The sequence below is a fragment of the Rhinolophus ferrumequinum genome, chromosome 19 (genome assembly GCF_004115265.2).
Source record: "Rhinolophus ferrumequinum isolate MPI-CBG mRhiFer1 chromosome 19, mRhiFer1_v1.p, whole genome shotgun sequence".
NCBI classification, from domain to species: Eukaryota; Metazoa; Chordata; class Mammalia; order Chiroptera; family Rhinolophidae; genus Rhinolophus; species Rhinolophus ferrumequinum.
In genome coordinates, this window is record NC_046302.1 from 7298336 (window position 1) to 7315622 (window position 17287).

Below are 17287 nucleotides of genomic sequence, written 5' to 3' on the forward strand. Positions count from 1 at the left end.
GCTGAGGGTCAGCTGCATGCTTGGGCCTACAGAGACGGAATACCAATGTGATCATGATAAGAAATTCTTCCTGTAGCTGTGATGCCCTTTTTTATCAAAAAGTGTGGAATGAATTTTGACATATATAATAATTAGTGTAAAGTGCAGTTGCAGGATCTTGAAGGAATTATCTAGGCTACTCCATATTTTGTTCCTGTTGGATATTTGAATGTCTTATTGTTTCTTAACTATAAACCTTGATTTTCAGGTTTAAAAAATCTTTATCTCTTAGTTATATACATTTATTTAGCTATTCATCCAGAAGGTAAAATTCAAGATTCTTATTGGCAGCCTGCAGAAAACAAATATAAGTATCTGCTATCTATGACCCAAATAGACTTTAGATAAGTGTCATGCAGGGTCTCTGGTACCACTCCCCGCACAAGAAGGCAGGACATGGTGAAGCCAAGAAGGAACACCAGGGGAGCCATAGATAGGGGAGTCATACCGCTATATTCCCCCTGGCAGCTGGGTTGGAGACACAGGCAGCAGGAGCCTCGCGATCCGCAATCCACTGTCAGCTTCTCTGCCAACCAACCAACACCAAACAACCCCCTTACCAGCGTAGCCACGGCAGTTATATTAGTGGCTAATGGCTAACTAGTTACAGCTGACGGCCATCTAGTAACCAAACCAGCACCTTTCCACGTGAGGCCGAGAGTCTGGAAACTGCTCTCTGGGTCTCCGTCCCTACAATAAGTCAGAGTGTTCTTGTGGTGCCTTTATGTCTTATTCTGTGTTCTTACATCTCAGACCAAGAGTGCTAAAATCATGGATGTTGGGGTTCAGGTTGCAGCAACGTTTCTCTAAGAATTCTAGAATGCTCTTATGTATCTCCGTACGGTTCTTTTCCATTCCTTCTTTCTCTTTTTTTCCCAAAAGAAGGAATTTTCCGTCCCTTAGTCTCTACTCCTACTATAACCACAATCACCTACTATAACCTAATGGTATAACTTAGTGTTTGTGCTTTTAATTCAATTAAATAAGCTTACATTTAAAGCCAGCTATATACAAGGTACTGCCATCACAGCAAAATGACAAAACACATACCTGTTTGTTTGTTTGTTTGTTTTGTAGAAATTAGAGTCAAACTGGGCAGAGAAACAAGCACACAAAATAACAATAATAGAATTACAAACTAAGACTGTGAATACAATTGTGAATGCATAAGGCAGGACATATTGATTCCAATTAGGATAAAGTGTAGGTTTTCCAGAGATGGTGGTATGAGAGCTAGGCTTGATGATGTTGACAATGTACAACAACAGAAAGTACTAGAAAGAAGAAGCCCGAATCAAGAGTGTTGGAAATTGGTGTTTAGAGTATTGATTGACATTAACTGTAAAGAATATTTGGACTGAAAGAATGAAGAGCTGATGCTTCCAGCAGAAACCAGTTGTCATATAAATTAGCATAAACGTTCAGATGATAGACCATGACAGCAATGTAATTATGTGTTCCTGGACCACTGGTATCCTGGGTGACCCCTGCAATAATTTGGGATAGTTGAGCATTCCTAGAAGAATATACTTATCTGTATATATTATGGGATGCAGTTGGGCATGAAACTGGAGTTGTCCTGAGAAATATTAAAGAGTCTGAGAAGCCATGCCTGACTTGCTGGTTTATAATGATATTTCCAAGGAGCAGACAAACCTCACGTGGTTCATACACCCCTAATCCTTGATTTGGAAACTCCAGAAAAGTCACAACTGCTTTGGAAGAACCCTGGTAAAACAAGGAGTAGCAAGACCAGAGGGACTGAAATTTTATGGTAAACCCCCAATAACCCAGGGCAGCTCAAGTTCATGGTGTCTAAAGAAGGAAGAGCAGACCAGCTTGCTGAAGGCCTGGGGTATACTTTGCTGGGCCTTGGGGTTATTCTCCAGGCAGTGGAGGATAGGAGATAGGAAGAGGAAGGTGACACAGTGAACCTGAGTTTTCTGAAGGTGGCTCTGGCAAGGTCATAATGTAGAGGCAAGAGAAGCTAAAGACCACAGTTTGCATTGTAATTCAACAGGAGAAGTTGAGGACCTGTTCTATGGACAGAGATGTTAGCCATGAAATAAAATAGAAAGCAGAGCAAGACAGGCCAGGTATCAAAGCACTAGCATGTGCCACAGCTCTGATATGTCGGCTAGGAACTGACCATTATCTAGGGAGCTGTCTCCAGCCATCATCTGAGAAATAGAAGAGTTTGTGAGATATGAAATATTTATCTTAAGATCTTTTGAAAAATGTCCTCTTTGTCCACATGCTTACATGCCCTGCCCACTCCCAATTCTACTAGATTTCATAAGGAATAGAACCTTTAGAGATGCTGATCACCTACCAAATGCACCCATGTCCATTATCAATAGAATTGGGTCTGGAGTCCAAGATAAACAAAGACTATTCCAAGTACACAGAATAGAAAATCTTTGTCTTTCTGTTTCTAAATAATGAATAAATGGGAATGCATTACGCCATAGTTGTGTCAACATATACTTCTCAGGCAAACTGACCTTTCTTTGGAGAGATTTAAGACAGTCATTTTAAATGTTTTTATTGACTGATAAATTTTAACATATGGTTATTTTTATTTAATCAATTTGAACTAGGACCTCTGTACAGACACTAACAGTTGCGTGGGAATCATCAAGATAGAATGAAGTTTATAAATATTCAGTGATGCATCAATAATGAAGTAAAGTTTTTGTTCTCACTGTGTCCAATTTCTGACTCTCCCTCCCCAGCCCAACCTCACAACCTGGCAACATTTCACCAATCCATCAGGATTTCTCTTTTCTCTCATTTACTTATCTACCCCTTTGAAGTGTCCTGACATCCAGCATTTTTCTTCCTGACTACCCTTCCCAACACCCACAATCCGAAAGGGTTTCCATAATACCTTGCTTTCACCAAACTAGCATATTACATCATTATAGTTAGGTCGAGAGTGAGTTCCTGGAGAGCAGGAACTGTGATATCACTTTTCTGTGTATTGTCAATATCAAGTAACAATCCTGGATAATGGGAGGTTCACAATAAAAAGTTAAGTAAATTAAATAATAGATATTGCATAACATCCTAGAATTGTAATGCCAGAAATTGTCGCGTCCTGCAAGACAAAAGTTGTGGGAAGCGAGGAGGGCAACACAGGGTTAAGAAATACTGTAGCCCATAATAGAGTGCAAGCGGGGCCAAGGGACTCCAGCCTCAAAGGACTGAGAGCTGTGAATCGGGCCAACACATAGCTTGTATGTATTAACAAATGAGGAAATAAAGGAAGTAAAGCTTGTTAATCTCAAGATCTGTGAATCTCACACATTATACTAGGAAACTGATTCAAACCAATCACCCTTACCTACAGACAGCCAGAACCGTAAGTCTCAGGATGTATGTACCTCCCCAAGGGACAAAACCTTTATGCATATGAATAGACAGAGAGCTGATGTTACCACATCATTGAATCTCTTCCCAAGCAGGATGTGGGAAGGAATGTAGCCACAGAGGCAGAAGCTCTCCTTAGCCGGAGGAAGATGGGGGTCCGTGCCCACCTCTATCAACCCCGTGAGTTCTCCAGATGGACCCCATGTGACTGTGCCTGTCTTAGGTTGTTCTTTCCGTGAGGAATCTTACCCGTCATTGACTAACCAGCCACACTTTGGGGCCAAACAGGGAGACATAAGGTGTAAGCCTAAAGGTGAAGCAAAGTCCATGAAAGGATCCGTCTCACAGACTCTCCTTTCTTTAGGGGCAGGTACGAGGGGATAGACAGGTAGGCTGCTTCATGGCAACAAGACATAATGTGAAACTTCAAGTACAAACTTCCTAACGTATATAGCAATTCTTTCTGTAGTATCCAGCCTCTTTAAAAAGAGAGCAACAGAGAAAGAAATCTTGGGTCTTAGAATATTTGCATAGCTGTGTTAGAAAAATTTCTCTATAGGGTGAAACAGTCTGACATTCTATAGCTTCTATCCATGCTTGTTAGTCCATGCACTGGTAGTACAAAATGTGAGACGGATGCCTCAGTGTTCTTGTGGAAATGTGCAAAATCAGTCTGGGATAAGCTATGATATCAATGGTAAGGTGTGAAGTGTCAATGTGATACAGTCTTTTAGGAGGCACATAGTCAGTTTACAAACAGCTGTGGAAGTTGCTACTAACATTCTGATGGGGTAAACAGGTGTTTTTAAGTTAAGGATTGATGAAGTTGTTTCTAATGTATACGCCAGGTATGAGATGAGAAGAGTGAGAACTTGATAGCTGAAACATACTGCTTATATTAACCCAGAGACTATCCAGCTTGTCTAACACTAAATCTAAAAGCATTTGCTTCTGTGTACTTTATACAAAAAGTTTACATTTTAATCTAGGACTGCAAAACATTGTTAAAGTGTCCCACCATTCTAAATAGGACATAACGCTTTTGTTATCAGGAATTTTTTTCTTTCTAATGCTAACTACAAAAAATCTGCCTGAACCTAGAAGAAAAGAACTATGTAATAAGAGCAAGTTCTAGTATAATTTATTTTGTTCTGATAAAATTAAAGAAAATTTAATTTCCTTTAGCTTACTTTAAAATTTATGTTCAGAAATTCACCAATATTTCACTTGTCTTATGATAGAAAATGGTAATAGCCCTGAGAGGTTTTACGAATGAGTGTCATATAGTCTTTGGAAGATCTTACAAGTGAATGAAGAATGTACCATAAAAATTAAAAGAAGTTTGCACATGGAAAATCTGAACAATAGAAAGCTATGTAAACTTAATATGTAAAAGTTTTATTCACTTAGTAGAATCCTTTCTTAGAAAAAATTTAAATAAAATAAATTTCTAAATGAATCTTATATTACATAATTTTCTATTATATGCATTCTGCATATATAGTAGAACTCAACATAAAAAGTCAGAATTTAAGAAGCCTCATAAAATTACATTTCAAAGTAAATAATCAATTACAAAGTTTTTAAAAAATCAAATTATCCATAAATAAAATTCAACAGAAATACAGCTAACAGAAACTCTAGTATACAGTATCTGGCTTTAATGACTGAATCATAGAACTGTGTCCAATTTCAACATTTGCCCAATAATATCAACACTAACTGAATAGCTAACACTAAATCCTACCAAAGACAAAATATTGTGCTCATTTAGCTGGATTTAGTAACATGTTACTACTTACTTGACATTTCAATAAAACATGGTTTTAATAGGGCTGATTGACAATTAAAACATAAATTTTTAATAGGTGTGCAAGGACTTAGTAGTGTTAGCTAGCTTTTTGAACCAACGTAAAGATCATCTGGCTAAAGATAAATAGGCTAATGTTGGCATCATTTTTATACACATACTAATACACATATATGTGATTTAAGGATGTATAGATTACATGTGTACATATTTAAAGATATAGTGTTGTATACAGAAGAGTAATGAAATACCTAGAATAGGATGGATTAACCTACGATAGCTCATGAATGTATTAGAAACAAGTTGGTTTTTTTTGTTGTTACGAACACAGATCTTTGTTATGTCTTTTTAATATTTTTCTTTGTTTTTAAATAGGTTGTTTGGTATCAAATCAGTAATTCAAACAGACTGTTCCAGCACATGGAAGATCATAGCAAACCCAGATCTGTCATGGTATCACCACGCCAACCCCATTCTCCTGCTAGTGATGTACTACACGTTGGCAACTCTGATCCGCATCTGGCTACAGGAACCCCTTGTAAGGATAAAAAGATTTTTGTTATCTTGTCTGCAAAGTAACCTGGAAACTCCAGGTGAAATGGTTCATTCCTATTAACTGCTGACTAATCAATACTATATTACAAAATAACTGTAGTGTCTGCTTATAGTGTTTCGATTCTGCGAGGAGTACTAAGTGAATACAAATATTATCAGAACAAAGACTAGCTTCCCTTTGAAATATATCAATATGTGCTGCTAAGAATGGTAGGTGGTGAGGAGAATGGAAGACTCATTTCTATTGAGCACTTGCTACCGTGTTTCCCCGGAAATAAGACCAGGTCTTATACCGTATTTCCCCGAAAATAAAACCAGGTATTATGTTAATTTTTGCTCCAAAAGATGCATTAGGGTGTGTTTTCAGGGGATGTCTTATTTTTTCATGCACAACAATCTACAGTTATTCAAACACAGCCATGTCATCTTCTTCTGGAACATCATCATAACGTACTAAAGGCGTCTGTCTGGCTGACGATCTTAACTGGGGCTTATTTTTGGGGTAGGGCTTATTTTCGGGGAAACACGGTAAGTGCAAGGCCATATGCTCCACTGTTTCAATGCATTAGTTCATTCAATCCACGACTTAATTCTGAAAAATAGGTATTATACCCATCTGAGAAATGAGGAAAATGAGGTTAGAGAGGTCAAGTGGTCTGACATCATACACTTACTAACAGTAGAAATCAAATTCAAACTAATGTTTGACAACAAAGCTAGAGTCTCAGTAACTAGACATCCTGTTATCATAGTGATTAGAGTTTTCCAAATCTTCTCAGACCTCTAACTGCTGATGGTGTCGTGTGTTAGGACCTAAATGACTGTAAGAAGCTCGGTTGTAAGGCAGCTTGGTTGTAAGGTACATGAGGGAGGCAAGTAGTATAGACAGAATTGTCACACCTTTCATCTATCAACTGCCAGGGGAGGAGTTTCACATGTTAGAAGCAGGTTCTAATGAGCACCACTGGGCTGAAGTCTCTGCAATCAGTCATGAGCCCTCTTGTGACTTGACTTTTAGCTTGGAGCCCTGGTGCAGTTGCCTACTTTACACTTTCCTGTTTCCACACCCACAGACTAATCCATTCATTCATTCATTCAGTCAGTCAGTCAGTCAACAAATACGTATTGAAAGTCAACTGTCTCACACACTAACTTGGGGGCTGGGGATAGAGCATGGACTGTAGGCAAGGCCCCTGCTTGCAGGAACTGTACACTGTACAAGAGAAAGAGTCCAGAAGAAGTAAATGGGATCTGAGTTCGATTGTACAATGAAACTGGGTGAGATGCATGTGCCCATTCATCCCTGGTCGCAGTGCCACCTGCAGAAATGGGGCTCTTTCCTGTCTTCCCTCCTGTGTGAAACCTCCTCCCTGTTGTGCAGACAGGCCCAGGGGGACTGAGGGCTACGGGGTTATCCTAGTTCACAGGATTCTCCTACATCGCCTTTCTTTGGTCCCCACTGATTACAGTTGCGTCGTAATAAAATGCTTCATGGGGTCGTAAGGAATCCCAGTCATCGTCTGCTACACGTTTCTCCAATTGTCTTCTGAAATTTGAGTGGGCCAGTAAAATCCTTTAAAGTGTGTATTGTGTTTGCTCCCTCCACAAACATGCATATGGATAGGGATATATGCACAAGTAAAAACGTGTGCAAACAAAATTAAAATATATTACGGGAACTATTTCTGAACAATGTTTTACAAATGATAGAAATTACTTTAAGGCATTCAAGTTGATAAAGTTCCTGGTGCCTTTAGCTTTCTCTGTGATATCTCAGGCAGTCTCACAGAATGGCAGGAACTTGTATACTGTCACTGTCATGCTGTCATAAAAGTGAAGGCTGTTATAGCTCGTTAGGCGGATGGAACATTCAGCTTCGTTAGGCCCAGGTTGTCTGGGGACAAAGGCAGGCAGCTAGGAAGACAATCTAATTTACAGCCCACACAGTGAATAGCAGTATTAAAAATCATAGTGTCTAGAGGGGTGTGGGGAAAAGGGCATAATTAATATTAGCATCCGCATTTCAGGTGGTCTGCATTTTAAATGGGTTAGGACACAGGGCTTTCCCATTGAGGCAATGATGGAAGACAGGTGGCTGATTATATCATAGTTCCAGATGACTTGGTCCATTTCATGAAAAATGCCAGCCAGCAAAAATGAGTTCTAACGTAAAAGTCTACAGTACATGTTTGAGAAAAAAAGAGAGAGAAGCAGGTGTCCAGACTTAAATGTAATAGTATATGGGCTCCCACCTGGCAACTGTGAATTCCCACACGGGGTATCTGACTGTTCCCATGGGTGCTATGCACTGGCACATTCGAACCTAGCTCGCCTCCCTCTGCTCCAGTATTAATGGTGTGTTAATTGTTTATTGGGCCATTTTTGTTGGAAAACCAAACTAAATCATCCATGTGCATTCTGTTCCTTATACCCTCTCTTTAGCATCTCTCCCAGACCAATTATCTAATTTAGACCAATATCTCATTAGGTAAAGCCACGGTTTTGTGCATTAGATATGTTCTTGCTTAATATTGTGTGTTAGCGCTAGATGATTCTGACTTTAATAAATTTCTTTTTTATTAAAGATTGCCCATGGCTGGGTTGCATAGTTAATTGTGCATGTTTTTTGAAAGCTCTTGTCAGAACTATTTACATAGCTGCTTTCCAGTGCAGTTCAGAATTCACACTGAGAGGCTGTGAATATTTAATATCAGAGAATATTCCTATAAATTATGGGGCTTAGTAGCAATTAGGAGCATTGAATATTGATGAGCTTAGCATTTAAAGGACAGCATTTTTGTCATTTTTTTAAAGTGTCTTGATAAAATTTCATATATTATATACATTAACTTAAAAAAAAAAAGTCACATTGAGACAAAGATGAAAAATTTCACTGGTCACCCAGGCTGCAGAGCTGGTCCTGTGGGTTATTCTGTGTCTCAGGTGCAGGATGAGAGCACCAAGGAAGAGGATGGAGTCCTGGCTTGTAGACCCATCCGATTCAGGGCTGAGAGGAGGCGGAGCCTGTGGTATGCGACCCAGTACCCAACCGAGGAGAGAAAAGTAAGGCACAAAGAAAGGAATTTGCATTTCCTACTTTATTTTGCTGTTTTCATATTATATTGCTGAATATGAGTCATATGATATTATATACAAACTCAGACTGCTCAGTTTATTGAAATGGTTTGATTTGAAGTCTTGGTACCAGAGGGCTTTATTCAAGAGGGGAACCCAGTGCTTCCAAAGGAAACACCATGGCTCCACCATACTCTACAAGACACCATTTTATATTTCAGTGTTTTCTACTGAAATCTCTTAATCCTAAAAAAAAATGTTCTTAGTTTTTTAAAAAGCAATTTTGTATTTAAAACAAAAAACAACGAAGCAATCTGTTAGCACTGGGCTGTGAAAATCTCAGTGTTGACATACATTGCAGAGAGTAATTGGGTAGCCAGCCACAATAATAACTCAAGAAACCACTTAGAGGGAGTTTGGGAGTTGCGGGCTTGGGTGCAGACATGGCCAAGTCCAAGAACCACACCACGCACAACCAGTCCCGAAAATGGCACAGAAACGGCATCAAGAAACCCCGATCACAAAGATACGAATCTCTCAAGGGGGTGGACCCCAAGTTCCTGAGGAACATGCGCTTTGCCAAGAAGCATAACAAGAAGGGCCTGAAGAAGATGCAGGCCAACAACGCCAAGGCCTTGAGTGCACGGGCTGAGGCCATCAAGGCCCTCGGAAAGCCCAAGGAGGTCAAGCCCAAGATCCCAAAGGGCGGCAGCCGCAAGCTCAGTCGACTTGCCTACATTGCCCACCCCAAGCTTGGGAAACATGCTCGAGCCCGCATCGCCAAGGGTCTCCGGCTCTGCCGGCCAAAAGCCAAGGGCAAGGCTCAAACCAAGGCCCCAGCTGGTCCTGCAGCTGCAGCTCCGCCTCCAGCTCAGGCCCCGGCTCCCAAAGGTGCCCAGGCTGCCACGAAGGCTCCAGAGTAGAGGCCTCTGTCTGCCGATGGAGGACGGAGAGACTGGGGGACCCTGGGCTGCTGTCTGCGTGGGGCTAGTGTCCTCCTGTGTTACCTGGACCAATAAAGCTGAGGCAGGATCTGGCAAAAAAAAAAAAAAAAAAAAAAAAAAAAAGAAACCACTTAGAGAAGAACAAAGCAATCTATATGAATGTGATTAAGTGTCTCTTACTACTTTCAGGCAACAATATGGATTGACAAGGAAAAGTGAGTCATAATTGGGTAATTCATATGATATTTTGATCACTTATTGACCATTTTTGAACTCAACTTAGTCAGTGCTATACTGACTTGTTAAAATGGCCCATTTGCAATGTGGTAAAGACAAATACTCATATTTCTTGGATGGGGTCAGCATTTTGCTTTCTAGCATGTTAAAGAATCAAGGAGTAGATTCTCTGATTTATTTGTTGGCAGATGAGTTTCTCTAAGACACATGGTCTTATTCTAAGCATTCCAGTCCTGTGCTGAGAGAGGGTGGATCAATGAATGAACTGTCTTAGGGAGCTGACAGCAGTGTGGAGAGCTGTGGTGCCCTAAGGTGTTTGAGCATTTCCAGGGGCCCTTTTCTCTCTCTCATCACACCATGTTTCAGATGATCCTGTCCTTTTCACTAAATGATGATGTTAACAGAGGGTAGCACAGCAGTTTTCAAAGTGAGGTCGATTCCTGAGACCCTTACAGCAATCCGTAAGCTCAAAACTGTTTTTGTACTAGTAGGTAAAATAGTTGCCTTTTTCGCTGTGCTAACATTTGTTCTGATAGTACAAAAAGCACAAACCCAAGGCAGTGGCATTAACCCCTACAGCTGGGGTCAACTCTTTAAGGAAACACACTTGCAGAAAACAAAGCAGAAAGGCTAGTTCCAGTTAAGAATATCCTTGGTGAACCAAAAATGGTTATCAATTTTCTTAACTCTCAACCTTAGTGCACACATCTTTTTAATATGCTGTGTAACAAAATGGGAAGTCCACACAAAGTGTCATGTACTAAAGTATGACCACTGTGTTGATGAGAAGCACTTGACCGACCGTTGGAAGTGTGAGCTGAATTAGCCGTTTTCCACTGAACACCAGATTTACTTGAAGGAACAGCTAATAGGCAGAGTGTGGTTACTCAGGTGTGGTTATTTGACAGACAATTACCGGAAAATAAATTAAGTAAGCCCGTCACTTCAGGGCATCAACTGACAGCATTTGTGGCCAATGACAAAATCTGAACTTCTGAGTGAAAATTAGAATATTGGAAAATTTGTGTCTACTACTGAGAGCTTGAGAACTTCCCCATATTTAAGTACTTTCCTGAGGAGATCAGTGGTGATATCAACAAATGTGCTTTTAAAATATTGTGTAATGAAATGTGTCAATGTTTGGTAGAGCTGTATAATTCACTGAAGCAAATTGCCAACACGTGATATTACAATGTGTGGGTAAAAGATCCGTTCAAAGTATAACATACAAGCATACCTTGGTTTATTGCACTTTGCTTTATCACGCTTCACAGATGTTGTGTTTTTTATGAATTGAAGGTAAGACCCTCTACCAGCAAAAAGATGATGACTCATTTTATGCCAATATTCCTTTTATTGTGGTGGTCGGGAACCAAACCCACAGTATCTCCTGTATATCAAGTGGATTTTAATGTAATAGATTATGAAAACTTCATTGATCTGGTTTCAGATGCCACAGTACAACTTTCTGAGATGGATGTCCGCAGTATCAAAGACAACTATACATAATTATCCTTCCTTTTCCATCTGTATAGCTTGGTGAAGCCATATTTTCTTCACATACTTCAACCAAAACAACATATCACAACAGATTGAATGCAAAAACAGATATGGAAATCTAGCTGCCTTCTTTTAATCCTTAGACATTAAAAAGATATGTGAAAACATAAAACAATGCCACTCTGTCATGCAGGGCGGCCTGCGGGGTCTCTGTTCCCGCTCCCCACATAAGAACGCAGGACATGGTGAGGCCAAAAAGAAACACCCACGGAGTCATAGATAGGGGAGTCATACTACTGTATTCTCGCTGGCGGCACTATAGTCTCACTGGAGGCTGGATCCACACTGTCCGCAACCCGCCATCCTAACTGCAATCCGCTCTTGCAGGCTCAGCCACTATCTTCTTGCTAGCCCCCATTCTTCTGCTAGCATAGCCACAGCAGTTATTTTAGTGGCCAATGGCTCACTGGTTACAGCTGACGGCCAACTAGCCACAGCTGATGGCCATCCAATCACAGTCGATGGCCATTTACTACCTGAGCCAGCACCTTTCTATGTGAGGCCGAGAGCCTGGAAACTGCTCTCTGGGGCTCTGTCCCCACACACTCTTTTCACTTTTAGATTTTCTTTATTGAAAATATAGGTATTTGAATAAAATTATTTATGTTAACATGTAACAGCCTTTTAATTTTTAATGAATTAATAGATACATATTTTTTAAATGCCTCAATTTTAATTTCTAGTGTCACGCGGGGTGGCATGCGGGGTCTCTTGTCCCGCTCCCCACATAAGAACGCAGGATATGGTAAGGCCAAAAAGGAACATCCACGGCGCCATAAATAGGGGAGTCATATCACTATAGGCTCACTGGCGGCTGGGTTGGAAACAGAGGAGGCAGGAGCCACACGATCCACTACCTGCCATCCACTTCTCTCTGCCAACCAACCTCACTTGCTAGCTGCAATCTGCGCTTGCTAGCTCAGCCACCATCTTCTTGCTAGCCCTTCATTTGCTGCTAGTGTAGCCCTGGCAGTTATATTGGTGCCCAATGGCTCACTGGTTACAGCTGACGGCCAACTAGCCACAGTTGATGGCCATTTACTACCTGAGCCAGCACCTTTCCATGTGAGGCCGAGAGCCTGGAAACTGCACTCCTGGCCCTGTCCCCACATCTAGTGTGGTAGATATTGATAGACAGGACCCATATAAACAAATATGCTTTGGGACCTTTGGTGATTTTAAAAAATGAATGAATTCTGCCTGAACTCAAAAAGCTGTGCAACTGTTGGCACAACAAACGTTTCTTATTTTGGGGGGACCCAAACTACCTGAAACTAATATAGTTAACTAATATAGTTAAAAACTATAGTCATAATTATTTTGTTGTAGACCGCATGAAAATCTTAAGAAATGATCTCAAACCATACAACAAATCATTTTTTCTTTATTATGAAACTTCTGTTTCTTGAAAAATAAACACTTTCAGAATTCTGCAGATGTCTCAAATGGTTCTAGGAATATAAAATCAAGTAGCTTAATCTGTTAGAACAAAACACTTGAAAAACAATCAACTATAAGTGGTTGTAAGTAAGTCATGGAGACTGCTTATTTGTTGTTATAATTACAAGTTAACATCAGAAACTGGAAAATGGTTATAATACGCAGAAACATCTTGTTCAGTCCTATGTCCCTTTATATTTTGCATGGCAATTTTAACCTACTAGTATTGAGCTAGTTTAAGGGAATAGATATGTGTGTAGTAAAACTTTATAGATACATTTAAACAGTACAGTGCTTTTTGCTTACATATTAACATGCTGTCCTGCATTGCTTTTTGCAGCTTCTATCCATGGCCCAAGATGACTACAAACCATCTGATGTTAGTATATCCCTAGAATTATTATTTATTTATGCATGCGTAAGTGATGTAAAGGTGACATAAATTGAATTAGCTCCTTTGAGTATATTTTAATGATCTGTAAAAATTCTATACGTTTTGGAATAATTATTTTGCAGAAATTATATCTGGTTCATTGCTATTAAAACACTGACTCATATGAGTTCGAATATAATCATACAAAATGCATTTAAACTTTTAAAAAGCCATGTTGGAGGGCTTTTTAAAGCATTTTTCTCTGCAGATATGCCTATTACAAAATTTGAATAGGAAGTCTTGCATGTCCATGGACACACGGACACATATGTATATGTGTGTGCACATTTATATGTATATCTAAAACATTGTAAAGCCAGACAGAGGGAAAAAGACAAGAAATAGCACTTAGCATACAACTTGCTGCAATAAGGGAATTGCAAGCTGGCAGCATCAGGCAGAGATCCCAGAGTGGGTGCCGTCTAAGCTGAGACTTGTTGCATTAACCTTGTGCAGATCCCAGTGGGCTGTGGGGCAGGACAGGGAGAGGCCAGGGCAGCAATGCTCCTGAGTGAGGCCCAGGAAAGGTCTGGAGTTCCTTACAGCTGGAGACATGGCTGGGAGGAGGACAGAGGCTCTAGAGGAGATCAGACCAGATCATGAAGCCTCAGCCAGCCTTTTCCAGAGTTCACACTTTATACTGAGAACATAGGGTGCATTGCATGGTGTTTAGCAGAGATGGGACAGGTCAGGTTTACATTTGACTACGGTCAGTCTTTGAAGAATAGTTTTGGAGAGAAAGCAGACATGATTCATCTTGCTGAAGTGGACAGTTGACTAAATTGTTCAGGTTCCAATCAGTTCTTCACTGCTGAGTTATGCCTTGGTGTAAAGTAAGGAGGCGGGATGCCTATATTGAAAATGGCAGCTGCTGTCACAGGTGTGCCTCTGTCCTCACTCCCCTGGCAGGGCCTGCTGGTGACTGTGAATGGCAATCCCGTGGATTACTACGCCATCCATCCTAGTCTTCCCATCGAGAATGGCCCCGCCAAAGCCGAGCTGTACTCCACGCCACAATACCGGTGGGAACCCTCAGAGGACTCTTCAGGTAAGGAGCCAGCTCTGCAGGGCGTGTCACACTAAAGTGTTTTAATTCCTTTCAGGTATAAACTCAGGTTGACATCTCTCTGTTGTTTATTGTTCATGGGATTGTTTTTGTTTTGTTTTGTTTTCCTAATAGACATGTTTTCTTCCATGGTCAGTATAATGAAGCTCATTTCCTTAAGTTCTGCCTATATTCTGCGGTATTCTATCCTTGTCTACAAAATAAGAGGTATAATCAGGGCAAATTTTGAAAAATAAAAGGAAAAAATTATCTTAAACATGTCAAATTATTTATAGTGTTATACCTATGTGTATATGTGTGTTTTAGTCTTTCCACAATTTGATAATGCAATCATGGTCAATAGTTTTTCAGGTGAATGGATGAATGTTTTCAGAAAGAGTTCGTTTTGACTATTAAAAAAGGGAGAATGCCAAAACATGTACACAGCCTTTCCCCCCTTTTTTCTCAGTTTATTATGTTGAAGAAAAGCAGACTGTTACTAGAGCTGACAAATTGGTAGCCTGGTGTGGAGATTTATCCTCAGACTTGGTTTTTTGGCCCACATAATATTTTCTTTAAAAAAATTAAACAGTAACCAACATTTTAAAAGCTGCAGCTCTGACCTAGAAGTGGAAATTTTTGGAATCCTTTGAAAAATATGAATATCTGAGAACACTAGTCTCTGCAAGGCTGCAGTTGATTTGACTGCTGTTGTCATTGCCTGTCGGAGACTATGCCGATCACCAATTCATAAAAACAGAATTAGCTAAGTTAACTGTTGAGGAAAAAAAAGCATAATTCATGCAGGTATCAGCAAAGTGGCTACAAAACTATGTAGATTTTTCTCTCTATTTATATGGAATTAAAGCTAGAGTTGTTATATGTTATCCTACATTTAGTAAACTGCCAGCAACTATCCAGTCTGCATTATTGGTACATTGTGCTTACTCTCATATCCTTTTTTTTTTTTTTATAATTCTTTATCAGGCTTTTTCTAATGCACTGTTCTTCATAGTTCTTTATCAGTATGAAGTCCTACAGTTGCCTCTGACAATGCATCTACTTAGCAGTACAAATCGTTGGTCGCATTATCCAACATTCCTCAGAAAGGTCACATCAAGTTCACGTCCCTCATCCTGATCCTCCCCACACACAGCCCAGCCCCACGTGGCACTTGCGATCTCTACAGAACCCCAGACTCTACTGCTTAGTTGCCCATTTCTGCTTCCTACATGCATATGTTTTAGTTTGCAAAGTGGGCTTTCACTTACTGAAGGTTTTCACTTACTGAATGACATTCGTGACTTACGAGTTTGAGATGTTCAGGTCACAGCCAAATATCCTTCTATTTACTTAACATGAAAAGAAATGAACAGAATTTTGACTGTTGGCAGGGCAAACCCACATATACCGAAATCATAGATGGAATTTTCAAAAGTAAAACAAAAGCTGGAAAGTTATTTTATTTGAATCTATATATTCAAAAAATGTTACCACCAGAGAAGTGGAATGCTGGTAATTGTAAAATCCATCAGATTTAGTTTTTTCATAACTGTCTCCAATCCATAGCCTTCCCCAGGTAAACTCCAGGCTCTTCCCACCCCAGCATGGGAGGGACGGGCTTTTGCAGGAGGAAATACCGCAGCCTCCATAGGGGCTCACTTCCCAGCCCGCATGGTCACTGGGTTTTCAGTGATTTATGCTTCCTTTTCATAGTGCTAAGAAACTCCCTAAGTGGGATATAACCCATTTTTATGTAGCCTATTTAATTTAAGAAGACAGAAAAGACATTTTGCTTAGTGTATCACTCATCAATTCATCTGTGAAATCAAAATAGCTTTCCTGACACCTGTAGGAGGGATCCCAAGGAGAAATCCTTCACACCTATGCTAGTGGCAGGTCTCTTCTTCAACATAGGCCTCCACACTTTCTTTCTCTTCCTTTTACGTCATCTTTCCATCCTCAGTATGATTTTTCTGCCTCAGCATGACCTAAAAGGAAACTGTAAGCCACCAAGCTCATTCTGGCAAAGTGGTTGGTTGGTTGGTTTTTTGGTTTTCTGCACCTTTTCTGTATCCATACCCTGTATACTCTGTGTATTAGTTATCTATTACTGAGTTACAAACTTAATTGCTTAACATAACATTTGGTGTCACTCACTTTGGGCGGGTCAGGAATCAGGTGTGACTAGGCTGGTATTCTCTGGCTCGGGGTCTCTCATGAGGCTGCATGCAGTCCAGCTGCTTGCTGGTGCTGTGGTCCCATCCAAGGACTTGTGTGGGGACAATCTGCTTCCATGTCCACTCACATTGGCAAGCCTGCAGCTCTTGCTGACTTCTGGCCAGGGACATTAATTCCTTGCCACCTGGGCCCCTCCATAGGGCACTTTACAACATGGCAGCTAGCTTCTCTCAGAATGAGTAAGGGAATGACAGAAAGTACTCAAGGTGAAAGCCAGTCTTTTTTAACTCAGTCTTGGAAGTAGTATTCTATCCTTTCTCAAGTATTCTATCCATTTGTTAAAAACCCATCAAAGGTCCCACTCATACTCAAGGAGAGTGTTACACAAGGGCATGAATATCAGGAAGTGGGGATCATTGGGGACGATCTTAGAAGCTTCACTCCACACTCTCTCAAATCCAAATTTTCTTCCTGTGATTTCTGAGTGCCTGGTCCCATTACACTTACCAAGCAGAACTTAATGATTCTGTTTGGATTCTAAGGGCTTTGTTAATTGGAAATAATTTCTGAAGTTTTAAATGCAAGACTATGCTAAA

The 17287-nt window shown here is 40.3% G+C and overlaps 2 protein-coding genes across 2 annotated transcripts in view; both read left to right on the plus strand.

Moving 5' to 3' along the window:
- Positions 1–17287, plus strand: part of PIEZO2 (piezo type mechanosensitive ion channel component 2) — a 430456-nt gene that overhangs the window by 307227 nt on the left and 105942 nt on the right. Inside the window, exons 8-11 of the mRNA XM_033087551.1 lie at positions 5597–5759; positions 8720–8839; positions 13373–13411; positions 14375–14513. Coding sequence (XP_032943442.1) covers positions 5597–5759; positions 8720–8839; positions 13373–13411; positions 14375–14513 — 461 coding nt within the window. The remainder of the gene's footprint in view (positions 1–5596; positions 5760–8719; positions 8840–13372; positions 13412–14374; positions 14514–17287) is intronic.
- Positions 9268–9887, plus strand: LOC117011832 (60S ribosomal protein L29). Its single transcript, XM_033087549.1, has one exon. It carries the CDS (start codon positions 9295–9297, stop codon positions 9772–9774), a length of 480 nt encoding a protein of 159 aa, XP_032943440.1. The 5' UTR covers positions 9268–9294; the 3' UTR covers positions 9775–9887.

Bases quoted from the DNA above. Each gene is read 5' to 3' on its own strand.
- LOC117011832 (XM_033087549.1), top strand. From the start codon at position 9,295: ATGGCCAAGTCCAAGAACCACACCACGCACAACCAGTCCCGAAAATGG.